The sequence below is a fragment of the Acipenser ruthenus genome, chromosome 7 (assembly GCF_902713425.1).
Source record: "Acipenser ruthenus chromosome 7, fAciRut3.2 maternal haplotype, whole genome shotgun sequence".
Taxonomy (NCBI): domain Eukaryota; kingdom Metazoa; phylum Chordata; class Actinopteri; order Acipenseriformes; family Acipenseridae; genus Acipenser; species Acipenser ruthenus.
In genome coordinates, this window is record NC_081195.1 from 19774614 (window position 1) to 19787222 (window position 12609).

At 38.8% G+C, this 12609-nt stretch overlaps 1 protein-coding gene across 15 annotated transcripts in view; it reads left to right on the forward strand.

The window, feature by feature from the left end:
- The first annotated feature begins 3702 nt into the window (after nucleotides 1-3702).
- LOC117416038 (sorbin and SH3 domain-containing protein 1) overlaps nucleotides 3703-12609 on the forward strand; it is an 83164-nt gene continuing 74257 nt past the window's right edge. For 3 of the 15 annotated variants that reach the window (XM_059026558.1, XM_059026559.1, XM_059026557.1), the window contains exon 1: nucleotides 3703-3951. In XM_059026558.1, the coding sequence (XP_058882541.1) occupies nucleotides 3920-3951 (32 nt within the window). In that variant the 5' untranslated portion in view covers nucleotides 3703-3919. The remainder of the gene's footprint in view (nucleotides 3952-12609) is intronic. The other 12 variants (XM_059026561.1, XM_059026563.1, XM_059026560.1 and 9 more) reach the window with 9 other exon arrangements.

Sequence of the window (12609 nt, forward strand, 5' to 3'; positions counted from 1 at the left end):
GCAAATGGGGTGTTTGCATAGTGGCAGCCATGTGTGTGGAAATTCCAGTGTTCACTTTCAGCTGTAAATCCTAGGGGCTAAAGTCAGAAACAACTCAGATGGGCGTGTGTGATGCCGTGGTGTACAGCGAGTGCTTGAAAGCCATTAAAAGCACACTCTTTTATTACCCCCCAGTCAGACTGCTGGGGCACTTTTTCACAAGTGGGCACATACCTATGGAAGGTGGGGAATGGAGCTGTCAGCACAGTCCCATGTAACTCTTTACAGGCCTGGTATAAAGCTATGAAGGAATAGAGACTTCAGTTAAACCATTTGCTTCGTACAGTATAATTGGTGTCACTGGGGGATTGCCTTAATCATTTGCAAAAAAGAAAATTTAACATAGAAGTTCTCTAAGCTGTTTTTTTTTGTTTGTTTGTGTTGGATCTAGAAGGAAGGGTGCTGAAATTGAGTGAGGTCACCTTAAAGCATTGCTTTAAGGTGAATGGCTCAGTTGAACTTGAACTCAGTTGATGGCTCAGTTGAACTTTGGTCTGCATCCATTGGAGTTCTAATTGATTCTCTGCTGGAAAAAGAGAGTCTCTTGATAGTTAGAATTGTTTTTTGACTCATTGTTCCATCCCACTTACTTAGTGTTATAGAACACAATGCAAAGTTTACAAGAAACACATTACGTTACCTTTACTGTGTCTTGTATGGTCTATTGCTAATTATTTTTACAGTTTTAATTGCACTGGGCTGTACATTCACTCAGGAGCATTCACCAGGAGAAAAAAAAAGTGTTCTAAGGATTGCAGTGTAACCACACTCCCATCTGCAACAATGCTGGTTTTTTGTTCCCACTAAACACCACTCATTTCAATCTGAGCACCAGCATTGGTGCAAGAGGGAGCATGAACAGGATACACTGGGATGCTTAGAAGAGAATGTTTGTCCTTCTCTTGGCAAACGTTCCTGAGGAAAAGTTGAAAAAAGTTAGTCCTTAGTTGATTTATCTGTGATGTGTGAATAAAAATCAATAACAAAAGTAAGAAAACATTGAAAAAAACAGTTTGCGTGTGGACAACAGCAAATACAGCAAAAGTAAAACTTGTAAAACTTCAGAAAGCCTATTAAAAGTGTTATTTGGTGAGACTGAACAGACTGGCTGGACCTGAACAATCGGACTTTGGAAAACCGTACCAACTTCCTTTTCCTCTTGTTTGGCCAAACAGCCGGTCTGCTCAATGAGCAGTTCCAAAAACCAGGACTGTGCATCTCATACAGTTGCACCTTAAAAAGTTCAACTAAACAACGATCAGGGTGGCGGTAAAGGATTTTGTTACATGAGTTACCTTACTGTACTTTTAACTGGAAGACACTATAACAAAACCTGTTGTTTTATTTTTGATCATATGTTTTTTGCACTGTACTGGTCATGGTGGGACATATTATACGATGTCTACAAAGCACAGTTTAGGTAGTTCTACTGAAGTAAAGGTAGAAATAAGTAAATGAGTGAGGCAGGTTGTTTTCTACTAGTCATCCCCAAATAGAAAACTTACACTTTGCTTTCATTTTAAAATCTAAATTGTTTCAGCTTTTGGATTATTTTGCAGTAGGTCAAGGTTGATTGAATCCCTTCATATTACAACTGCATTTATCTAACATTCATTCTAGCTAATGGCATGCGTATATATTGAATGCTGCCATCCATTTCCAATCTGGTTTGAATGCAAAGGTGATTGCAATCTTTTATTTCATTGATTTGTTTTATTAGAAATGTAATCATGTTTTGCTTGAGGTAATAAACTTTACTTGTGATCCCCAAATATCTTTATGGGCCCAAAAAAGTCTCTTGCACATAATGTGCAAGAGACTTTTTTGGGACTAATGGACTAATAAACCGAGCAATATTTGTTTTGGACTAATAGCGCATCATCAATTACGTCTCAATTTAGTCCAAACACATTCGCTGTGTTAATTAGAATGATATTAGAATACTAATAGATAATAATTTATTTGAACAAAATTAAAATAGATCTGAGGAAAAGAGAAGAAAACAACAGCTTTTAACTTAAGGTGCTAATACACGTTAGTGTAGGTGGCTGTGTTTTACACACACAGTGGAATGTGTTTCCCCAAGTGGCAATGAAAGGGCCCAGAGGAATGCTGAGCTCATAATTATTTTGCCTACCAAGAGTCACACATGTTTTTATAGCACCATTATATGTGACAGACTAATAATCTCCAACTGCCTGGCAGCCCTGAAGTACAAGTGCTTGCAATGCCAGCACTGAAGGGTGACACTTTCTTTAATGTTGCTTGAACTGCAGACAAGAAGCACCAAAATAAACAAGATCATTCATTGCAAATATCATTCATAGCAAACTGTAATGCTGAAGGACAGGGTTGTTATTGTCCTCAGCAGGGACAGGGATAGGTTGTTGAATGTATGTATGTCACGCTTGGATCTGGAAAACCGCTTATCCATTTCTGATAAAATGTGGTATTTCCATTGTTGGGGGTACTAGATTTTGGGGGTGTATGGAAGTGTCTGTCTGTCGTCTTCAGTTTTTCAGCAGGAAGCTGTGGTCAGTGGTGTTGAATTCTGCAGTGCCGGTCTGGGTATTGTCAAGTACTTTTTTATTAAGTGGCTGTGTAGCGTAGCTGCTATACTTGCTTTAGTTGCTTAAAAAGAAAAGGCAGGTTAGCTAGAGTTGCTCAATACTTGCTCAGTACTTGCCCAAGACCCACCGAATCAAGTGATGCTTGCTCAAGTCGTGAGCGTGGCTGCAGCTACCTTCAGTGCTGAGGCCCCAGCCAGCAATCAGGAAGTTATTATTATTATTATTATTATTATTATTTATTTCTTAGCAGACGCCCTTATCCAGGGCGACTTACAATTGTTACAAGATATCACATTATTTTTACATACAATTACATTATTTTTTAACACATTATTTTTTACATACAATTGCCCATTTAACCAGTTGTTTTTTTTTACTGGAGCAATCTAGGTAAAGTACCTTGCTCAAGGGTACAGCAGCTGTGTCCCCAACCGGGGATTGAACCCACGACCCTACGGTCAAGAGTCCAGAGCCCTAACCACTACTCCACACTGCTGCCCCTGTTGATAATGTCCTTTAATGTGGAGCCAAAGAAAGGCAGGCAGCGGGTTGACCAGTTTCAAACTTCTGTGAGTTCAGCTTAAACCACAAGAAGTTCTCTGAGCTGGCTGTGAACTCGTTATCCTGACGTACTGTACAAGCCTCTTTAAATCTTGGTTTAAAAAACCTTTGTGTTTTTGTAGGAGGATTTGGATTTGTACAGGGATCTCTCTCTCTTTTGAAAAGGGACCTATTGTGGGACCAGCTCAGACACTAGTTGCATGACAGTGCTGGAATTATCCATTGAAACTGGATCTGGACGCGGTGGGAAGTGATTGCATTGCATGCTAATGCTTGTGACTGCAGCAGAGCAAGCTATGGACTTTCATTGGCTCCTCTATGCATACCTTTATACAGTTCTCCAGATAAGTTACCCACCATTTCTACTCGAGCCTGTCAGTTATATCTGCGGTCCTCTTCACACAGCAGACAACAGCTTTATTACACGGTTTACCCCTTTAGGTAATAGAGTCCAACCGGGGCTCTGCTCACCCCCCCTCCCCCCCCCACCGACAGTGTGTCTGCATTTTGTCAGATTCCATGGAATGTGAGGCAGAGAGAAGGGGGCTGGCTCTTAATGAGCCAGTGACAGGATTATGGGAGGGAGAAGTCCTGTATTTAAAGCTGGCAGAGACGACGGGTGCTTCCAGAGAAGTTTTTTAAAGGGAACTAAGCTAGACACTGACTACACACTGTGGAAGAATCCAGAACTGTGATAAACCAAGTGAGATTCAGAGAGCAGAGACAAACTAACTTGCCAGAACAAGGACATGGCTCCTTTGACAGAGAAAGTGGATAAAAGGTAAGACTGAAAAGGTCACTGGCTGTGGATGTTGAGATTTAGAGCTGCTACACAAGTAAAGCTTTGATTTTTCTCCTTTGGGATTTGAGAATACATGGCAAGAAAGAGCACTGGGTTAAAAAGCAGTACATTACCTACTAAAACCAAGAAACACTAATGTGTTAGTTTTATAAGGTACTGCTTTTTGTTACCAAAAATGGATTCTGAAAAATGATTGTGTTATTGCAGGCAGCTGCTTGAAGTGTCTTATTTTGTAGTATAGGGATCTCTCATGCAACATGGTGACCCTTTCAGAGCATGTCAGGAATAGGCATCTGGGCATCGGCAGTAGGGTTGGTAGCTGGGATTGGATCGTGAAATAAACTAAACTGTGCCAGACCTGGGGGTTACCAATTGCGTATTTGCTTGGGTTAGGAGGGGAAAAAAGAAGAAAAAATGCTTCAATGTGTATGTGAGCGATTGCTACTTTTTTTTATAAAGAGTGCCTGTCTATATTCAGTTGCAATTTTATTTTAAATGGTTTGCCATGGTTCTGTTGGTAAACACTGTCAATGGTTCTGTTGGTAAGTACACTGTACACATTTAGCTTTTGGTTGGTTGGTTGGTTATGTAACATTGCCTCTGCTTGTCTGTAATGCAACATTTAATCTTACATCTTTATCAAAATAACTGCATTACAATTGTATTTTCCTCTCGTTCACGTCTACGCTATACAGTCATGTGCAACCTTTATCTTATTTGGACGGTACAGAGTATAGCAGTCACCCCCTTACCTTTCTGTCTTACTTATGGTCTTTTGTGATCAGTGTTGTATTGTACACAGGTTCCTAGTAATTAAGTTGTATCTAATACAGTACACAGAAGTAATGTTGCCTTTTGAAACTTGCTATTCTCCTACATCTTGAACTTACCTAAATTAGGAGGTGTTTTGAGAAGGGCTTTCCAAACAGACATGTACTTGAGATATACTGGCTTCTACTACTTAGCAATTACTCACTAGCTGATATCTATTCATGGTTAGTTTGACAGGCTGTACATTTTTAGCAGTCTCACTTGAAGATGGGCTTTCAAATGGCTGTGTGCTGCTTTCAGCACGATATTAAAGCTAGCGGGGGTTTCATTTTTGTTAGTGGAAAATAAAGAAGCAGTGGTGTAATTATTTTCTGAATGGGTGAGCTAAGGGGGCAGATGTGTTGCAAGCTCAGAAGTTCAATCGTCCAAATTTGGCTTTCAGCAGTTGCTGCCCAGGCCAGGTTGTAAATCCTTCATATTATGCAGTTTCTTTGTTGATGGAAACTGCCTCTGTCTCTTTTGAAGCTTAAAATAAATGTTCTGCATATTCGGCGCATCAGGAATGTCACATGGTCATCCTGTTTACAGGCGTATTCCCCTCAATCGTTGTAGTGTTTGAAAAATTAAGAACAGCAACAATTGAAAGCTTTATCAGTAAGGATTTGGGGAATGGTGTTTGCTTTACATCTGAATAACTCGATTCTGAAATCTCAGATGGTTGCTTGAAAGACGCACATCATACAGTCTTTGATTAAAATACTTGGGTTAGTTAGCTGTTAGTCACCTGCATATCATATTGGCTACTGAGGTTTTTTATTTCAGCCCCTGTTTTAGGAGTGGAGGAAGTCTTGTCAAATGACTGCTGTGGTTGCCTGTACTTTAGTTTCTTAGAATGTAATATTAAAAAAAAAGTGCTGTGGTGAATGGATTCTCACATTCCCTGTTATTCCTGGGCAATTGTGTTTTAACTTGTGTTTATATTATTGCAAACCAGCCAACAAACAGGAAAGACGTTTCTAGTATGATTCGGGGTAAACAACCATACTTACAGTTTGTCTGCTGCTTTCTGTGTCCTTGGATATAAGAATGGGCACTTTGAAGATCAACAGGCTTCCACAGTGAATCATAGAATGCCACAAAGCAGTTCCATAAAATGTAGGACCTTTCAGCTCCTTATATGTTAACAGCCTGTCAGATTAGTTCCAGGTCTTCCTTCATTTTCATTTGCGAAGCTGCAACTGATCAAAACCTCTGCTGCTGAAATATAACTAATGTTGTCCAGCTTTCACTAACTACCAGAACAAAATGTTATAGTCCTGACTTACAAATTAGTTCTAGTTCTTCCTTAGCCATTGACTAGACTACAAAACCGAACTTTTACTGCCATTAGTTTAGTTTGTGACCCTGGGCATCACTCCCAAGAGAAAAAGAGGAAAAATTAGACTACTTAAGAGATTGCAAAAACATATTTTTTCCCAGTGTTGTATTTTATACGTAGAAAGCAATACATTATATGTAGAAAGCAATAAAATTATAATTTTAGTTTGAACATTCCCATAATGTCCCTCTTTTACTGAACAGCGTATTTCCATGGTAGCCCTTGTTTGTCAATCAATCACAGTTCATGATGCATCTCCAGCTTTAACTGGTTTAACTGAATCTCTTGATAAAGGGTAGTCACCAGCAGTGTTGATCATATGATGGACTGTTGATCATATGAACGCTTGTTTAATGTGTAAGGGTGAAAGTGTGCTCAATTCCCATCTGTAGCTGCCTATGTAGCTCTCAGAACTTAGTGAGCAATAAAGTAACAATGGCAGGACTCCAGGATTCTCAGAAATCGTCAGTCAAACTGGAATTCACATGCACGGTTTTCAGCTGCAAGATCCATTCACGTTGACAGACACTTTTATGGATACACATTATGCATGCAGAAATTGCCTAAACAATACTTCTTCATTCCATTTTTAAATAAAAAAAAATACAAATGAAACATGAAGTCCTTAACATTTTTAAAAATGAGTTGATACAGAAAGCAGAACTAGAGTAGAGGACAGAGTTGGAAATTATGTTAACTTAGAACAGAGGGTAGGAGACCCTTCTTCACACAGAGAGTGTTGAGGGTATGGAATGGGCTACCTAGTCATGTTGTTGATGCTGAATCTCCTTAAGGCCCAACTTGACAGTGTTTTGAGATCAACCTTGTTTCTACAGGAGACACAAGAATATCAGTACCCAAGGTCACACAGCGAGGAAGTGGCTGAGCTGCTACTCGAACCCTGGATCTCAGAGGATGTGGCTGGGCTGAGGTTCATAAGAACATAAGAAAATTTACCAATGAGAAGAAGCCAGTCGGCCCATCTAAGCTCATCCAGTTCTTAGTAGCTGACTTATCTCAGACCTTTGTCAAGTTGGGACTTAAAGGACCCTGACCCCTCCTATTTCCCAACTGAAGTCACACTGCAGTTTCTCTGAAGCTGTACTTTGCTTCTGAAGAGTCTTAACTGAATTACTGTCCCACAATTGTTATTTAATGTACAATGAATTGCATTTGAATGTGGGCAGGTTTTACATTACCATAATATAGTGTAAGTAGTCCGGGTAGAGTCTCTTGTTATCTGAATAATTGAAATTCCTTTTCCAGTGAAGGGCATGAGTGAGTGTTACACAAATGAGGCATCTTGGCAGGTGAACACAGGAAACTTTCATTTAAAACTCAAAACAAGGCTGTTTCTACCCCAATCAAAGCACTGGTGTAGTAAACTTGGTTACATCGATAACTCTAAGGCCCAGCTGCCAGACTAAGCCTTGTTTTCATTCTGCTCCAGCGGTATGTCAGATATCTGGAACCTGACACATGCTAAGGATTTCAGAGGGCCAACATGAGCCCACTATTTCTGGCATCACAGATTGTCGGTTTTGGGTTAGCAACGTGATGACAACAAATATTTCAATTTATCTCTGTGAGGTGGCAAACGATATGGAAATGTTTACACTTTTTTTTTTTTTTGGGGGGGGGGGGGGGGGTAAATATAGAAGGGCATCTGTACCTACTGTTTTGTTTTAGGTCATTTCCCACAGGTTTGTGAGCTTTGAAGCTGTATTTATTGAATTTATTCATACCCAAAACCATCCAACTAAAAAAAGGCTTCAACAATCTCTCGCAAATTGTCTACCACTGGCCCAGTAGACCCTGCTGCTGTCTGGTTCCTCACTACACCCACACTATAATAAAGAAATACTTTATGAACACAATTTAGAAATAATTCCTTACCCAATTAGCTTAGCAGCATTACATGAGTGTGCTATGCCCTCAGATCTTCACATCTGCAGTTGATTAAAAACAAGGCTTTAAGTAACTGTAATGATTACACGTTTGTTCTATTTCGTTGTCTCATGAGGTTCCTATTAAAGCTGAAGGACGTCCCACAATGATTATGCCTTTTAATTCTGAACTCTTCTTTGTAAACTTTCAAGTTTATTAAATTCAGAGATGTACTGGTAGTAAACAGAGAAAAGTTAAGCCAGATGAAGTATTAATGTAAAATGTAATAATTCTAGTAAGGTTTTATGTATACTTCTTACAGTTCAGTATATACAGTACAGTAACTTTACATTGCTACTGTATAGGCAGGAGCTGTATGTTCTGGTTGAAAGTGACTGCATTTCAGACCTGTCAATTCTCCCTTATTTGCTGGGACTCTCCTGTTTTTTGGACACTTCTTCTGGACAACTCCTGGGACAGATTTTCTCCTGTATTTTGCTAAACATAGCAGGGTTTAGGACCCAGGGGAGCCCTGTGGCAGGCATGCATTCAGTGCGTGAGGCAAGCTCACATACTTGACCATCTACAATGGCTTACTTTATGAGGTTCACGTACAGCACCTCCCCCCCCCCCCCCCCCCCCCACACACAGGGGAAACAGGGTACAATAAAAACTGTATCGCGGATTGTATTATAGTGCCGGAATATATATATATATATATATATATATATATATATATATATATGTATGTACTGCTGTATATATAAAAAAATAACAAATGCTTGGACGTTTGTTGGCAAGGTCTTTAGGTCCTGGCTTAGGGAACATGCTTTAAGAAGGTTGTCATTTGTTACTAAAAGCATGCCGTTTAGAATCTTGGCATGAGTGGGAATCGGTGGGTGATACTAAATTTAACAGTATCCATGAAGCCTGTAAAAAATTTACAGCCTGAATTACTAGCAATGGTGGCACCAGACTGAGCCCACACTGTCACTATCTGTCTTTGAAACTTAAGGATAAAGGATAGGGTTAGTCAATGTTTACTAGTAATGTATTATATATAGACTGACTACTAATTTAAAGTTAAAATAGTTGAATAGAAGCCACTTTAAAAAAAAAAATAAAAATTGATAATGTCTGGTGGTCAATACTTGAACATACTGTACTGTAATACTTTGATGTTTATGCACTGTATTTTAAAAACTGCTTGGAATTGTTATAACCCATTTATTGTTTTAATATGTCATTTATTTGTTAAAAGATTGCAACCTCAACTTACACAATTACTTCACAATCACATGATGCGCGATTAGCCTACTACCAGTTTCTAAGGTCAATTGTCACTTTTATTAACTAGTTGACTATTTGAAGCTACCTCTATGAAAGCAATAATAAAACATGTACATTATGAAATAACAAACATACTGGGAGATATAATTATAATTACCTCTTGGCAGATAAATGCTGTATTAATTTAATGTGAAATAATATCACACGACCAGTCTGTAACGTACATTATTCTAGTTTTTTATCCTCAGCTTCATGATGTAACTGCCAGAGACCGGAGTGCTGTCAGAGTTCAGTTAGGTATTGGTTCAATGACACACCACCATCCTTCCAGTGTTCCCTTGAATATGTGAAACGTGGGAGTCTGTTTGGAGTTAGAGGCTGGAGGCAGAAGGGCCCACTTCTGAATTCCTCTCAGAATCACTGCTTGGTCCAGGAATTGAAGATTTTAAAGCTAATTTTCCACACTATTTAAGGAAGGGAGCCATGAGCCCTGATGGAACACAATGTGCTAGACGAGTGAATACAGTGACAGCCGGGGCATGATGGGAGGAGCTGCGGTCTGGCAGAGAGTCAGCCTCAGTAACTTTATCACAGAGAGTGTGACTGTTGAAAAGAAGCAATCAAACCCTCCCAGGGTTGCAGACTTTTTTTAACAGCCCAGAAGAGGCTTGACAACAATATTTTCCTACCCTAAACAAGATGCCCCTAGAGATCAGGCCCTGGTCATTAAACTTTATTTACAGCAGCCCTTTGTTACTGTTTCATACTGTTAGAGAAGTCTTTTCAGCTGTGCTCGATTTATTATGCCTTGCTGGTTTTCTTGGTAATGTTGTACGCAGCTTTCCCAGCAAACAACCTCTAATGATGTGTTATTGCTGTTACAATTTCTGACACTTAACAAAGCAGCCATAGCAACAGCTTTTGTATGCTTCAGATGGGCTCTGCTGTTGTTCTAGAAGGAGATGGAGTGTGCATCATTAGGCAGATGTGATCAGTTTTGTCTGCAAGTTGGTCACATTGACACACTGCTGTTGATAAGTTTAGATACAAATGTAATATTTGCAGTGTTAAGCATCTCAGGTAATTTGCTTATGACCCGTGTGTTTCAACACTTTTTGGTTTCCACTTATAATATAGACCAAGAGCTTGAGATATATGCTTCATATTTGCTATTGCTTCACTTCAGTGGCAACACAGCTTGTTTTAATACTTAATATATTATGTATAAGTCTTGCTGTGAAAGGTGTAATACAACCATCAGCAATGTCCTTTTTTCAGATTGCCTGTAGGGCTTGTTTCACTCATCACATGGCTTGTGGAAATACTGATTCAAATGATACATGTAAAAAGATGCAACAAAAGATCAGAATCTGGGATATTATGTATGTATAATTCTACTTTATATAAATTATTCTCTCCAGTTTACTTAAAATACATTTAAAATCCATGAATTATGAAAAGTTAATAATTACATGCCGACGCTCTCAGATATTTTAATAAACCCCCAAGCTTTGGTCCTATGGTGTATGATATCATGAAACTATTAGTCTATGCTGTTCTTCTGTCATGGGTATTATGAGATGTTGTTGTTTTTTTTTCTTTTTTTTTATATTAATACTGCTGTCCTGAGGAAGGCATGACAAAGGAGCTGCACTTCCCCAAGTAACCTCACTTCTTTCCACTACTGACATCACTCTGAATGATAGGATTCTGCTCCAGTTCACATCATTTGCAAATCACCGCGAGTAGACTGTACCTCCACATAGTAATAATCTCACTTGGTGCACAATAGGCTTGTAACGACAACGATAATAATCGAATTATTTATCGAATATTCCTTGAAATTAAAAAACCTGTCTTGTATATATTAATTTACTGTCAAGAATGTAATCTGTGTTGTTACTTCTAAAAGTTACTAAGAATGTGTATCTGTGAACAAATACCGGATGATGCCGAGATCAAGAGTAACCTGCTTTGTTAATGTGTTTTGAACATATTATTTTGTTTTAAATCAGTCCAAACTATAGCCGTCTGTCTTGAGCGGAACTAATAATATTTAACATTACTACGTTGTCACATGCCGCTGTTTGAGAATTTTTTTTTTTTTTTTTTTTTTAACCTTTTCGTTTTGAAGTATTGCATTATCCACAACCTTTTTCGTTTTTGATTGCTGGCTCAGTCTAAATGCCCCTGGATCGTAGCTCGACGTTTGTGACCCAATGAAACATTTCAGGTTGTACAAAATAGTTTGCCACCAGTAGAATGCAAAATTATTGTACACGATTTGCTGCATTCATTATTGTAGTTTTCTTTAATTCATTTTGGACATTCGCAAAATGTTCACTCACTTAACAGTATGGCTGCATTCCTAAATTCAACGCTGAGAAGCAACAACTCTCAAAATCATTCCTAAACACACCGTTGAGAGCTAGTGACGCAGCGTTGGCTCAACGCTGACTCAACAAACTCACCGACTCTCAGAGCTGGTGAGTTGATCAACAGAAAGATGGCGACACCCACTAAAATTATGAATGGGATTTAAATGTAGATACTGATACCGCAAACCGCCGTCAAAACGGTAATTGTTAATACACACACACACACACAATCATTATTTATTTTATTTATGTATTATTGTATAACAAATAAAACACTGCAAATATGACAACGTATCTACAACACACACACACACACACACACACACACACATATATATATATATATATATATATATATATATATATATATTACAAAGTAATTGTATTTAAGATTTTGTTTATAATTTACCGTTTAGTTTAGGAATGCAACGAAGCGTTCCTAAATACCCGGAAGTGTTGTGACAATAGTGCCGTTTTTGTTGAGTCAACGCTCAACAGTACCGTTGAATTTAGGTACACACACTATCAGTTGAGATCTCCTAGGATACTAAACCTTCCCCAGATGCACATATCTACCAATCAGTGAGGAGAGCCCAGAGTGGTTATTGGCTGCTGTTAATTGTCAATCAGTAAATCCTGTCCAGTTTTCTTTTTGAAATTGAAACAAGTTTATAATCACATCAGGAACAGACAGATACACATAACTTAATTGGATTTAAGTGCAGGGTAAAAGTACACAAATACACGGTGAAGAATGAATTTCACGGTCTGTGTCACGTTTTTCATGGCCGTGAAATAGGTAGGGCCTTAGTAATGTACTGTGTAAGCGAATCCACGTGGGTGAAACGCTTCTCTGAGCACTCCAGTATGTGATGCAGTTTTGGGTGCGACGTGGTATGTAGATTGATGAGGCCTATACGTGTATGAAAGAGA